We start from the raw sequence: 15175 nt of genomic DNA on the forward strand, positions 1-15175 counted from the left end.
GGGTCGGTATTTCCATCCCGGTATTATCCGCGCCGGGAAAGAGTGTCACCCGCACCGGCGAGATGGGGCGAGACAAGAATTGAAATTTGTATGGCGACGGGCGAGCGAGAATACATACAAGCTTAGAGCAACACTAAGCATACAAATTTCAATTCTCGTATCGCCTCGCCGGTGGAAAATCAACTTTACAGGGAATTTGTTAAAAATTCATATTCCATTGTTAAATTACTAGGACAGGCCTTCCCAAACTTATTTGTACTGCGTGCGACGCTCGTGGGACTTTGCTATTGTTTTACGACGCCCCTCAACTCAGCCCCCAAAAATTTAGTACTAGCTTAGTAACAGCTTATAAGAAAAACTATTTGGACATTTATAAATTTTATTAGAAAACTAGCTGTTGCCCGAGATTCCGTCAACGTAGAAATATTCCCGCATGCTCGTTTACCCCCTCATATATAAAAAAAAGTATGAAAAATACACAAAAAAATAAAATAAAAATCCATCAAGCGGTTTCGGAAGATACATAATAGTAATCTTCTAAGATAACATATAATACTATTCTAAGATAGAGATTAGAACGAAATCAAAACAGAAGCATAAAAATAAAATAAAAAGAGATCGACTCGCGACGTCCCTGGGACAATGTCGCGACGCATAGTTTAGGAAGCCGTGTAGGTATACCCCTTTCCGGCCAGCTCGATACAATCGTGCAACTATCCTGACCGCGCGTGAATCATCTTTTCACGAACCACAATTAATTGATATTTTAGAAGAAAATTCGGAAAAACAGTGTCTCGGCCGGAAAGGGCCATCCACGAAGACGCGTTTTTTTATTAAATTTAATTCGTGAATGACTGCTATATTAGGTGTTACAATGAAATCAACACTATTTTAATATGATGATTTATTTGACCATAAACATCAACATAAGTAATAAATGCTTACGGAATATAGAAACATAAAATAATAAGTATTGAAGACCATTTTTATGACTTCTAAAAGGCTGTGTACTGAATTTTGTTTTCTAATTTTCACAATTTTAGACATGACTTTATAAAATTGTATACTAATGCAAACAACAATACTTATTATTATTTTGCATTAAAACTTATACCATGCTTTTCATTAATTTTAACAGATGGTGCAGTTCATTTATCAACTTTTTGGGCAATTTGAAACAAAATTAAAGTAACACAATATAAGATTGATGTGACACAACCATTAAAAAAAAGACTTTAACTGGACGTTATTCCATTTCACCTATTGAATGTTCACTTAACGTTAATTCAATTGGGTTCTCTGTTCATATGCAGTTATTCTACAAAGCAGAAAAATGCTGCTACTGTTTTTGAACAAAGCCCATAGCAATATGCCCAATATGTGGTCGCAAATAGAACTGAACAAAACTTCACAAACAGCCTCTTAAATTGTGAAAAACACCCGATACCTTCATTGCAGTAATTTCATGTAAGCATAATCACTATGACCAGTGTCACTGAAGCACTGTTTTTAATTATAATAACTTCAGGTGTCCTGTAATTTCGTCAATAATCTCCCTTGGTGCAGGCCCGACACCCAGAACAGTTATTGAGTTAGCAGCTATTTGTGTCCTTCCAGCATCTCTAATCAGCGACGTAACAACACCCATACTTTTAGCTTTATCAGCCATTTTCCTAATTTCGTCCAAGGAGTCCGTTTTTAAAGCTATCTTGGCTTGGCCTGTCCTTTGCCACTTTTCCAGACCCTCAGGGTCTTTCCGTTGCGCTTTTTCGAAGGCTCCGACAGAAGCGTGGCCACATTGTGCTGCTATTTTTCCTTTAGACATTTGGAGATCTGTTCTTACCACTAGTACCAGTTTGTATTCGGAGTTTGATGAAAACTGTGGGAAAAAGAAGGAAATTATTCTTTTATAATTATTCTATTCTAATCTCATTATGAATTCAATAGTTAATTAAACATTTTTTTATTCAATATTATTAGGAATATGGGAAGGCAGATCTCGAAATGGGAAGATGACTGTGGGTTCAAACTGGAGAAGGGTTGAAGTCAGTGAAGGGTCAGTGGAAGGCGTTGGAGGAGGCCTATGTAAAAAGGCATACTGAAATTAGATATTTTATAAAAAAAAACTAGTGTAGTGTAAGTAAATGTAAAACTAATTTCAGAATAAAGGACTCTATTATATATTATTTTGTTAGGAATATAAGCGGCTATTCGACAATAATTGGTGATATTAGCTCTAAGATCTTAGAAGTATAAATACCGCCGGGTTTTTGAAAAAATTCTAATGAAATTAAAATAAAGGTAAATATTTTGTAAAGAGAAACTTACTTTCTTCACGGCTCCTGTTGCCCTAGAAAAGATTCCGAGGTATCTTCTAAGAGCGAACAACGAGAAGCCTATGCAGACACCGCAACCGAGCCCAGAAATGAAAGATAAGTTCAATTCCATTTTTCTTTGAGTGGAAATGATTTAGCCTTCTAAAGAACAGTTGTCACAGTTTTTCGCTTTCTCGAATGTTAATTACTTTATCCTATTAGTTATATATAACCTATTAAATAAAATCACGATCACGACTCTATGTAAGGTAGTGGTGTGTGTGTGTGTGTGTTACTTAGGTTGTTTGGTCTTGACATTGACAGCGGAGAGACGTTTTATACTTTGCGCAAAGTTTCCTACTGAATTTTCGTTAATACCTTAAAACTTTCGTTATTTATTTATAACTGCGTTATCGTGTTTAACGTTAACGTGGATCCGCACCGCACCAAATATATATTTATATTTTATTACTTTTGTCTGTAAAATTGATACTATTCGAGACAAATGAGACTAGCAAGGTTTATTCTTACCGCATACGAGAGGCTAATCCTATAGAATCCTACTAATATTAAAAATATGAAAGTTTGTAAGTATAGTAAATTTGTTAGTTACTTCACTACACATTCCATTACACAAAAATAGCTGAATGGATTTTGGTGAAATTCGGCACGGAGATAGTTTCCAACGTAGATTAACACAGCATCCTTTATACCTAACCTGATAAATAAATCATTTCTTTGTAAAAGAAATCTTACATTGCAATATTTTTACTCGCTAGTTCATAGATAGTATGTAATTAAAATGATAAGATGTTTTAAATTTAATAACCGTCATTTAATTCATCATAGGTATATTGTTAATAAGTAAGAAAGAGAAAATCATAAATAAATAATTACAAAGTAATAAGTTACGTACACGAAAAAAAAAATAGAAAAATTATTTCATAAAGTTAGGTCAGATAGAATTAGGTCGATTATTTAATTGACTTACAGATTATATATGTATAAGTTTTTGTTTATAGCTATGTCTCTAGAACTTCAAGGCATAAGTAAGTTAAATTTGGTACACACCTTATTTAGATAACATAGTTAAGTACTCAGTAAGTATGTAGTGAGTAGTAAGTTTTAATAATCGCAAAAAGTAAACCTTACATATATATAATCGCATGATATATAATATAAACCTCTGTATAAGTAAGTAGGTACGCCTACCATTGAGAGGTGGGTATGCATCGCTAATCCAGTTAATTAACTGTGATGGATAAAACATTGGTCACAACTACAATATTTACTTTCCTTACATAAATCTCTTTAAGAGTTAAGCTAAAACATAATTTAAGTCTATAGACTTTTCTAAAATATGTTTAGGTACGCATACCGTACCAAATACGTACATAGCTATTTAGACCAATAGAAGATTGTAAGTTATTCTATTAATAACATTTTTCGGTCCGGGTCCAATACCTAACACTGTGACAGTGGTTGGACCAACCGGATCTGTGCGGTCATCGCACACAAACGTGGTTTTCAGACCCAATCTCCTGGCTAAATCGTCCATTCTATTAATCACATCCACAGAGTCAGCAGCTAAAATCATTTTCTTTTGACCAGTGTACAGCCAGAACCGGGCAGCTTGAGGGTCAGCAGATAGCAAGTTGTCAAATGCCATCACCGAAGCATGGCTGCAATGAGAGGCCATTTTCTTATTGGCTAGTGACATATCCGCACGCACTATTAGTGTTAGTATATATTCGGTAGTGGCCGAGAACTGTAAACAAATAAAGGGATATTAGATACATGAATTAGAACAATACAATACTAGGCGTACCTTACCTGTAAGGGCCATTTTTAGGGTTCCGGAGACAAAATGGCAAAAACGGAACCCTAGTTTCGCCATGTCTGTCTGTCGGTCTGTCTTTCTGTCCGTCCGTCCGCGGCTATGCTCAGGGACTATCAATGCTAGAAAGCTGTAATTTTGCACGGATATATATGTAAACTATGCCGACAAAATGGTACAATAAAAAAAAATTTTTTTTTTGGGTACCTCCCATAGACATAGGGGGTATTTTTTTTTCTCATCCAACCCTATAGTGTGGGGTATCGTTGGAAAGGTCTTTTAAAACCATTAGGGGTTTGCTAAGACGAATTTTCGATTAATTGTTTTTTTTGCAAAATAGACAACTTTTAAAGTGCAAATTTTCATTAAAATCGAGCGAATCCCCTCTAAAATCTACACCGGTGGGTGGAAATTTTTTAAATAATTCAGGATGGTAGTAAGTATATTAATATCAAACTTTCAAGGAAAATTATAACGGCTAAGTTTGCTTGAGAATTATTAGTAGTTTTATTCTTAAATAGCAGCCTAACGTATAAAATATACCTACCTAAACTTGGAAGATTCCATATAAAATACGAAATCCTTAGAAAAATATTACTTAATTTTTTTCGTAATGGCTACGGAACCCTATTTTAGGCGTGTCCGACACGCTTTTGGCTGGTTTTTTATTTTGTTGTCGTTTTTTTTTTCATTTGAGTTAATTTTTTATACTAAATTTTCAGTTTAGTTACGAAATTCCTATACATTTTGTGTAACTCAATGGAAAAATTTGTAGGACATAGTGTGAAATTGGGTTTACCATAGTCAGAATAAGCAACTTTACCAATTCACCAAATTGCATTGAAATCTGAGAAAAGAAAGATATCGACAACAAAATAAAAAATGGCCCTTAAGCCAAAATTTTCAACAAAAAATTTTTATAATACCCGGGCAATATGTATAGGTACTTATGTATAATAGGTATACCACTTTGATATTGAAGGAAAATATTTATATTTTCTAACTTACCTCCCTTGTAGTTGGGGCATCTGCTACTCTAGGACTCCTCCTCAGACGCCACCAGTTTCTCTTGATCACTACGAATAAAGTAAATAAGCATACGCCGGTTATAAAACCACCAAGAAAAGCGTTCACTTCACTCATTTCTCTTTCGATTACTAAATTTGAAATTAGATAATCATACGGGAATCATCCCTTATTTATTATAAAAGTTACTTAGCTTGTAAGCCCTGCCTTGTCTAACGTTCTGACGTTCGCGATTCCGTCCACATCTCAATCTACCCTCATTTTATACCGTGTGACACAAGCAAGTAATGAAAACGATTGTAATTTCAAGCGTGTGACAATAAGCAGGCAGTTTGTATACACCGACTATGGAAGATATCAATTCATTTTGACGACTGGATGGCCAAGTGGTAAGAGAACCTGACTACGAAGCTTGAGGTCCCGGGTTACCTATTTTTTCCGGTTCGATTCCCGGCCGGGGCAGATATTTGTACAATAATACGAATGTTTGTTCTTGGGTTTTGGATGTTTAATTAATGTATTTAAGTATGTATTTATCTATATAAGTATGTTTATAAGTTGCCTAGTTATATCCATAGTACAAGCTTTGCTTAGTTTGAGACTAGGTCAATTGGTGTCGTAAGTGTGTAGAAACACACAGAAATATATTTCGCGCAGCCGCACAAGAGATCTGCCATACCTACTTTTGTCTTCTGTTTGAATTCAACCAATACTCGACATTATTGTAAATAAAATATTTTCTCTCACAAATTTCGATTTGACCTTCTAAACTGGTGACCCCGACGTGATTTAAGATATTTCACAAGAGATCTGCCATACCTACTTTTGTCTTATACGTGTTATTTAAGCCTACAATAATTAAAATGTCCGTAATCTGTACCTACAATTCCAAAATACGCGATCCATCACATAATCTCGTCTGTCAAGGTGTTTCGCCAGAAAAAGCCTTGGCAGACTTATATACTTATTCCTGAAATGAGTGTTCATACCAAATCCAGGGTATATATTACCCGTATGGCAAATTTCATGCACATCCGTTCAGTAGTTTCAGTGTGAAAGAGTAACAAACATCCATCCATCGCCATACTTACTTAATGAAATGTGCTTTTTTTATTGTCCATCTTCTTCCCGCCATATCTCATGAAATATTGATCTCGGAGAAAAATGTTTAGAATCTTTTTTGGAGAGAATTTTACGTAAGTAGATTACTTATGTCCTAGAACATTTTTAGCTGTGGGCCAGCGTTTACGAGTTATTTACGAAAAACTAAAAAATGGGACCTTTACCAAAATAGCTCCACCGCCACCCGTCAAGACTTTTAGTATGTGGTTCTCTACAACTATGCCAAAATTCGCTTATACACGAATTTTTCCCCTGATTTTCCCTCGTTGGGTAGCCTAAAACGAAATAAAGCACCCTTGTGCAAACGTCACCCGTGTTTAGGTATAAACTTCTTTGTCGTACTGTACCTATCTACCTGTTGCTGCTTACAATATTAGCAGTCAAAACAGACACACATCCTCACAAAGTCCTCCACATTCACATCCTCACAGGTGTCAAGACACGATCCTTTTGCTTTAATTTATACACATTTTCCACGATTGCCTAAATAAACTGGTCATGAAGAAGGGAGCGATGAAGGATTTGGCGCCCATCGCCATCCCTCATGGGCCACCGGTGGTGTGCGCCGAGGAGTACTACAACTCGTTGATGCAAAGTTCTATGATGGTCAAGTAAGTCATGTTGAATCATGCCATGCCCATAGGGCCGTCTTACAGGTCTTTGGGCCTACGCTAGCTGGCGCGGGTGCACGGAGCGGGCGCACGCCTCCAGCAGGGCTACTACGTAATTCGAAAATCGAAGTTCATGTACTTCATGTCGTTCGGTCCTTCTGACACCTCCTGACACTTATACTATTTAATACGAGAGCGAGAGGGATGATACGATAAGAACTTCGGAGTAGGCCCTCAGGGGTCAAAGACTAAGAGTTAAGACGACTTTTTTATTGGTAGCGCAAATAGCATAAGAGTTAGCTTATTGTAGTAGAAGAGCTACCTTCGTACCAAATTTTGAACTATCATATATCAACATATCTAGGCTTGTTTACGACTAGATAAACGAAAATTTATCAGTGTCTTTTTATCTTTAGTTAGTTCAGTAGGTACCCTGGCTAGGTACTTACCACGCACTTACCTACTTTACGCTACCGTAGGGCAAAAAAGATCTATTTATTTAGTAGCAGGGCTACTACGAAATTCGGAAATCGAAGTTCGTATCGTACCGTCCGCGTCCCTCTCACTCTCGTATTAAATACTACTCGTATTGCTACCCAAGAAACTACCCAATACCCCTTCCGTCTTTCACATTACCCCCCAGAAAATATCCAGTATGGGACGTAGCCCGGCCCACACCCCAAGTCCTGATCGACCAGGCCCGCCGCGACCTCATGGATGCCGACGAAAAGCTGGCTCAGAAGCGGGAGGAAGAGGCCCGGAACCGCGCCGCCATGGACCTCAAGTGGGCTGAACTGAGGAGCAAGGAACTGCTGCTTAAGGAGTCCTTCATCAGCTTTAATAAGGTTTCTTAGCTGTCCCCATGGGACCAGGAGTTAGACTTGTGTGCAATTTAAGCCATTTAGGACAGCCAACATAAGGTACTTTTGAAACGACTTGAAAAAAATAAGGTTATTAAGTCAGTTGATTTTTTTATATTACCTACCTCAGACAGAACTCCGTCATCTATGAACCGATTTCTTCCAATTGGACGTAGTTATGCAAAAATGTTTCAAAGCATTGTTATGTTATTCTTTCATTTCGCTTTTTAATGTTACTGACACAAGTTATCCAAAATCAAAATAAATAATTGTTGAGGTTTGGAACATTTTCGCAATATACGTCCAATTATGCAGGTCCCGTCGTCACTAACCCAGCATCTGATGATCTATGGATGGTTCCTAGGAAAATCGAAGGAACTTTAAATATTGTAGGATTTGTAGGGACACCTACTGGTATGCCACCATAATATGCCACTTGCGTCTTGCGTGCCACCAGTTGTGGACATATTTCGTCATTACATGGTCACTACTCTGAAAAAATCTCGTATCTCAAATCAATAGTTACGTCAATAAGATTGATCCTTGAAATAATGTTCACAAAGTTCACTTAGGAAATTATCGATTTTGAGGTACAGTCAAGGGCAAAGATATCGACACGGCCAAAGTTGCAAAAATATGTAGGTATACACGGCCTTAATGTTATGTGCATAAAGTCGTGTATACATATTTTTGCAACTTTGGCCGTGTCTGTACGTGCAATCTTTGCCCTTGACTGTACGAGCTTTTTTAAAAGTCGATTGCTACGGGATTTTAGACTTGGCCCTATACTACGAAGTGCAAAATACGAATCTTCCCGCTGACGCTAATATTATTTAATACGAGAGCACAGAATAAGTAATAGTACAAACGAGAGTGAAAGGGACGGTACGGTACGATAAGAACTTCGATTTTAGAATTTCGTAGCAGCTCTAATATTATCCTATCTAGTTCATCCGCGAAAACCAAGAGAAGCGCGACCGCGCCGAGCGCAAAATGGCCGCCGACGAAGAGGCGCTCGAGCGCAAGTCGCGCGAAACCGACGCCATGCGCATGCGCGTCCAGGAAATGGAAGAGGTCAAGCTCATGATGGAAAAGCAGGTCAAGGATTACACCATCTATGAGGTCAGTGGCCAACGCTAGATAAGCTGTAAGTTAAGGTCAGGTCTCTATTCACCACACCGTATCATCATCATCATCATCATCAGCCGGAAGACGTCCACTGCTGGACAAAGGCCCCCGTATCATCATGACCGTAATAGGATCATATCAGGCACGGACACGGACTAAAACATGTAGACGGCGTGTCTTACCCATAAGAAGCGTTTGAAGAAGTTTTTACGCTCAGTGTGCATGGCACGCGACGGCGACGGTTGGTTAGGAAACGTGCTAGCGGGCATACTTAGTCTAGTCTCATACTTTTCAATGCAAAGAATACCTACGCCATGGAATCGCGGAAATTCAACCAAGTTTCTGTAAGCATGTCTATTAGGATTATGTTTTTCAGGATTATTTGATGGCAGTGGTGCACAAGTACCCCGAGTTCAAGCAACCTCTGGATGTGCTAAATCGCTACGAAGCCTTGGGTAAGTTTCCTCAACTCCATTAAACGTTAATACCTAAATAATAAGTAGCGGTATAGCGGTTGCTAAATGAAAAACCCCCGATTTTGTCACTTCAAAGTTCTTAAATATGGTAAAACTAAGCCAAGGGTACCAGAAAATGGAAACAACACAAACACATACGAAACTTGGTTTACTTACTGTTAAATGCACTCGATTAGTAATCAGTGCACTACTGCGAGGGGGTATAATCTGTGACTACTCCCCTCAGTGGCTGACAACACCAAACACCTAGACTTACTTGACTTAAATTCCTGTGTCCCCTGGATGGGGCAGAGGGCATCCACAGTAGGTACATCGCCATCTCGAACGATCTTGATCTTCGCGCTTTACTTCGGTCCAACCCAAGTCATTCCTATCGTCGTGCTTCTTGCAATGATCGTCCGTCGCCAGAGGCCGTATTGTCTCGCGATCGAATTCACCATCTCTTTCTACTCTCTCTTTCTACACCGTGTGACAAACAGAAATGGTGAAAACGATTGTGATGCGTTAAACAATAAGGCGTCGTGTCTGCCTGGGGGCCACATTTTCACTTTCCTTAAGGAAACTTTCCCTATCTGTACTTTATGGAAATATCCTTACCTCCCCAGCTGCCGCGAAGAACACCCTGGCCGATCGTCAGGAGCGAGACCTGGAGATGTTGGAGAGTGCGCGGCAGGAAATCGCCGCGCTCACGGAGGAGAAAAAGCTCTTCATCATGGGGCTCAACAACACACTGGCCAACTTGAGGGTAAGACTTATGCGTACTCGAGACGATGATAACGCGCTAATCAAAGAAGTAATAGTTAGTAAGTATACATGTGAGGGGAGGCCCGTGCCCAGCAGTGGGACGTATATAGACTGGGATGATGATGATGATGATACATATGAGGAGAGTTCTACCTATACGTAAAAAGCCATAGCTTCTGAGTTTGACATAGATCTGAGTGTTGCCAGACTTAAGTAAGTGGCAGTGGATACGTCACATTTCTCGTATAACGGACGGCCGATGAGGCAGTAAGGTTCTAGAGTGGCTACCGCCCACCGGAAGACGTTTTTAGCGCGGGAACGTTCCCAACAAGATGGGTTGCAAGAACCAGTTGGAAGCGGGCAGTGCTGGACTGATCGTTGTGGAACTCTTTGGGGGAGACCTTTGTCTAGCAGTGTATGATGGATGATAAAGCCTTAACAGCTTTCTGTAGGAGGCGTGCCCATCCTAAAATATGTCCACCGCAGGATTCGGGCGAGGACTCTGCTTTGTCACATCAGCCATTGCACTTCGGGGCCTGGGGGACGTAGGGGACGCTATTAAATACGCAAATGGTTCTGTGGCCCCAACCGACCGCACAGACGGGACACCATGGTGACTTCGCCAGCTACATGTTCTTTATTCATTGCGCGGCCGAAACGCTCGCCGCACAGTGGTTACCTGACAGCACACGCAATGAACGGAGAAAACTCGCTGCCTTAAAGGTCTTTGCCCAGGCCTTAGGTACTTCGAAGTTCGAAATTAGCACCTCGTATCGTGCTGTTCCGCTCATGCAAAAAGCATTTAATACGAGAGTAAACAGGGCGGTATGATAAACTTCGAATTTCAGCGTATCCCGTGAATTGGCCGAAGATGATGATTCCATCTCTAAATTTAATATTCCAGTGGCAGTACGACAAGGTCCGTAACCGTGTGATCAAGTGGGAGCTGGCGCTGCACCGGCTGAAGGAGACGGCCGCCAAACGCCACGTGGAACTCTGTCACGTTAAGTCCGCCATCTGGGGCTTGTATGTGAAGATCTGCAAGCAGAAAGGTACGTCGTGTTGTGTGTCGCTCGTTGCCTGTTTGGGTAAAATGAAATGTAAAAGTAGCTAGCCAATAGGCATGGTGACACCACTAATCCATGCACTTGATGTGCTTACGATTTAAGAGCTGTCAATCACGATTCTCCCATAAATTTTCTATGGCAACAGCCAATAATAAGCTACATAGCTATTAAAAAGCCAGTTATGAAGTCACTTATATTTTTTTAACTCAGCACAATGTCTAATTTTGTAGTCCATCCAGTGGCGTAACTGTAACTATACCATCTGGGGCCCGTGACAAATTCTTTTGATGGGGCCCTAGTAAAAATCGTCACGTTGTACTTAGTTTAATTTTAAGTAAAATAAAATACTCAGGTAGGTACAATGTTAAAAAAATATTTCTGAGCTCGCGGCCTCTTGGGCCGGGGCCCTCTTGGGTCGGGGGCCCATGGCATTTTGCCAGCCCTGCATAGTTACGCCACTAAGTCCATCTCTCTAAATGTGTAAAACGCTTCGCTTCTGGTCCATTTCTCTGAACGTATAGGTAGGTAGTTCTCGCACGTCCATTCTCTGAACGTCGTCTTAAAATAAGACATTCAGGGAAGTAGACGTCATGGACCAAACTGTTCTAATCTTTTTATAATATTGTCACATCCATCCATCCATCCCATCCATACGTCCCACTGCTAGGCACAAGCCTCCTCTCAGAATGAGAGGGCTTGGGCCGTAGTTCCCACGCGGGCCCAGTGCGGATTAGGAACTTCACACACACCATTGAATTGCTTCGCTGGTTTGTGCAGGTTTCCTCACGATGTTTTCCATCACCGTAAAACTTGTGCTAAATTTCACATATTGCATTGTACAGTCGCCATCATTTCGGAGTGGCTGAGGTGGTCAAAAATATTGGAACAGGCGCTCTATTATCAAGGCATTAAGTAGAGTTCATAAAGTAAAGTTGAGGGTAATAGACCCAGAGGCCGGAGCCCAAGACGGTGGTCTGATCAGATCTCAGAGCAGATCAACCTACCAATCAGCGCTGCACTCCACCAGGCAGCTGATCGTAACCGATGGAGAATTGCTGTTGACAAGCTGAAACGGAGTCACGATCCTCAGCAGAGGGCGCGGTTGTGAAGAAGAGTTCCTGTTCCGATGTTTTTGATCACCCAGGCCGCTGCGAAATATCTGATAGTGACCATGTAAAAATAAGCAAAACTTTGTATTTTATGTATTCTATTCTCTCCTCAAGGATTGCCCGTTGAGGTTAAGGTGACGGACTTCGAGCAGCAGTTGGTGGTCGTCATGCGAGCGCTGCAGGAGTTGAAGAGGATCTACAGGATCGCGCAGAGGAGGTCCAAGGAGAAGTGAGTGTCACTGAGCAACTGCGTGGAGTTATTATCGTTGGGGTCTCCCTACATCTAACGGCGCGAAATTGGTCTCGACGATCAAAATAATGTACCCGATAAAAAAAACATTTTAAAGCATGTTGACTGTTTTTATCATCCGATTTACATTATGTACCATCAGCCAAATAAGTGGTCTATCAGTTTTAAACAAGTTCCTATCAAATGAATATGTCGCTAAAGTCGAACTTTCAAGTTGGCAGACACGTCTATTGGCATTATTGTTTTATGAAATGTAAACGATTATCAACTTTAGGGTGGTAGACCACATATTTGGCTGATGGTACCTATTTATATCATCAAGTCAAACCGACCACTAGAAGTGGATAAAATTCGACTTCCGAAATATGTTTAGGACCTACAAACAGATAACTACGGCACTGAGACAGGACTTGACAGGAGCAACTAAATAAAAGATTGCAATAAAAGAAAATCTTTTGGCCACGCAAAATGACAAGTACCTATCACTGACGTCACGTAAAAATTTAGACAACCCGATGGGAATCGAGAGTAATGACTTTTGCCGATTTGTTCAGTCGAGTTCGTAAACTTGTGAGCAAAAATTTTATAGAAAATATCTGTACCACTACCACGAGTTTACAGTGACCGTACTCAATAGCGACGGCGTAAATTATTTTCCATATATTTACGCCGTCGCTATCCAGTACGGTCACTGTAAACTCATGGTAGTGGTACTTAACACGCTTCTACTTCTACGCCGTAAGCCGTAAACACAAACTAGATAATATTAGCCGTAAACAATAGAGTCGTTCAGATATTTTTGATCAAATTATGAACTCGAGAGCATTTTTATTTCAGCAAAACATTTTTGTTATTTGGCTTTAATTTTTAATTTGTTTTCAGGGACGCGGAATCAGCACAAACTGGTTGATCTCAGGTAGAATTAAATTGAAATGATCATAGCCAAATTGTATATTTGTTTACACAATAAGTGGTTACGGTGTTCTTTGCTATCCTGTATTTTATAGTTTGAAAAATTATTGTAACGTTTTAATAAAATGACACGTTATACTTGTACTAGTTGCCATTGGTTTTTTTTGCAATTTAAGCTTATGTTGTTTTAAACCCAACTTCTAGTCATTTTTAAATAAATAAATAAATTCATTTATTTCTGGCAACTTGGCCCATACAATAAATACCTTACAGATTAAAAATATTTGAAACTAATTTTTAGAGTTTCATACTTACCAGACCATAAAGGATTTACCTACGCATGCACATTGTCCACTAATCAAAAGGTCCATTATATTGAATGAAATTATCACTACGAGTATAATATCAAAACGTCCACTCCTTAGGAATCATAACTGTACCAAAATGTCCAATCTGTCATAATGTCGACCTACCTATAGAGAACGTCCACTGTATCAGAACTAAAAAAAGTCATGTCGGAATCGGAATTTATGTTGATTATGTACAGTCAGCAACAAAGATATATACAGCCAAAGTGCAAAAAATATGTATAAGTACACGACCTTAGTGTTCATTGCAGGTAATAAAGTCCTGTAGGTACCTATACTTACATATTTTAACCCCCGACGCAAAAAGAGGGGTGTTATAAGTTTACCGCTATGTGTGTCTGTCTGTGGCACCGTTGCTCTTAAACGGGTGGACCGATTTGAATGCGGTTTTTTCTATTTTAAATCAGGTTTTCTAACGATGGTTCTTAGGCATTTCATCGAAATCGGTTTAGCCGTTTTTGAGATGACAAAGTCGGGGTTTTTCTTTTTGTTGGTTAAGTTGTTACTTCAAACGTATGTATATTTTGTTGCCGACTGTACCTAGAGTTGTGCTATGAGTAGAGTAGACCATATAGGGTGGACGTTTCCACAGAATAGTATTTTCGATAGTGTACCTTGTGAAAGTTTTATAGTGGACGGACGTGATGTATACCTATTATCATACAGTAGACATTTTGAAACGAGCACACATTATTAATTAAGTACTCGTATAAGTTTTGTCATAAATATTCATTTCTTTCTTTGTTCTGGCTTCCGTAAGTTTCATTTCCAACTTTTAACAAGAATAAATATCACGAATTTATTAGCAAAACGGTCTAATTTACAGACTAATTACAAATTCTACAAACTTCAGCCCGTTTAACGAGGAGCGTAGCTATTCAAAACGAATCTTTCGCTAATTAGTTGGACAAGTTTTAATTAGTTAAATATCAAGGAGGTAAACTGCCTCGGTTAGTTTTCATAAGGCCTCGATACACTTGTTTTCTGGATTTTTAATGACCAAGTAAGTTTATCGTTACTGTTTTAATTAAATTTAGACTTTACGTAAAGTAAAAGCACTGTAGGTACTCCGTTTAATTCAAGGTTTGAATTAACGGTCAAATTGTAACACACGCTGCTCGGTATTTCGAACACAAATGGACTAAAAAACCCCCGACTTTGCCACTTCAAAGGTCAATATCTCAAAAACGGCTAAGCCGATTTTGATAAAACATCACTAAGAAGCATCGCTAGAAAATCTGCTTTCAATTAAAAAAAACCGCATTCAAATCGGTCCACCCGTTTAAGAGCTACGGTGCCACAGACAGACAGACAGACACACACACACAGAACCACAGACTTACAGACACA

At 39.3% G+C, this 15175-nt stretch overlaps 3 protein-coding genes across 4 annotated transcripts; 1 reads left to right on the forward strand and 2 right to left on the reverse strand.

Annotated features, from left to right (window-relative positions):
* Positions 1–887: 887 nt before the first annotated feature.
* Positions 888–2563, reverse strand: LOC141430850 (peptidyl-tRNA hydrolase 2, mitochondrial-like). The gene is made up of 2 exons (XM_074091710.1): positions 2329–2563; positions 888–1879 (listed from the first exon to the last, which is right to left on the reverse strand). The coding sequence occupies exons 1-2, from the start codon at positions 2446–2448 to the stop codon at positions 1514–1516; spliced, it is 486 nt and encodes a 161-aa protein (XP_073947811.1). The 5' UTR covers positions 2449–2563; the 3' UTR covers positions 888–1513.
* A 571-nt stretch (positions 2564–3134) lies between these two features.
* On the reverse strand, positions 3135–5410 carry LOC141431369 (peptidyl-tRNA hydrolase 2, mitochondrial-like). Its single transcript, XM_074092540.1, has 2 exons — positions 5161–5410; positions 3135–4083 (listed from the first exon to the last, which is right to left on the reverse strand). The coding sequence occupies exons 1-2, from the start codon at positions 5293–5295 to the stop codon at positions 3718–3720; spliced, it is 501 nt and encodes a 166-aa protein (XP_073948641.1). The 5' UTR covers positions 5296–5410; the 3' UTR covers positions 3135–3717.
* A 76-nt stretch (positions 5411–5486) lies between these two features.
* Positions 5487–13580, forward strand: LOC141431367 (coiled-coil domain-containing protein 42 like-2-like). 2 transcript variants are annotated; one of them, XM_074092536.1, is made up of 9 exons: positions 5487–5567; positions 6732–6911; positions 7555–7756; positions 8720–8893; positions 9276–9354; positions 9981–10120; positions 11024–11171; positions 12410–12524; positions 13428–13580. In XM_074092536.1, exons 2-9 carry the CDS (start codon positions 6799–6801, stop codon positions 13453–13455), a joined length of 999 nt encoding a protein of 332 aa, XP_073948637.1. In that variant the 5' UTR covers positions 5487–5567; positions 6732–6798; the 3' UTR covers positions 13456–13580. The 2 variants fall into 2 exon arrangements, with proteins under 2 accessions (XP_073948637.1, XP_073948639.1); XM_074092538.1 differs by lacking the exon at positions 6732–6911.
* Positions 13581–15175: the final 1595 nt, after the last annotated feature.

This window comes from Choristoneura fumiferana, chromosome 9 (genome assembly GCF_025370935.1).
Source record: "Choristoneura fumiferana chromosome 9, NRCan_CFum_1, whole genome shotgun sequence".
Taxonomy (NCBI): domain Eukaryota; kingdom Metazoa; phylum Arthropoda; class Insecta; order Lepidoptera; family Tortricidae; genus Choristoneura; species Choristoneura fumiferana.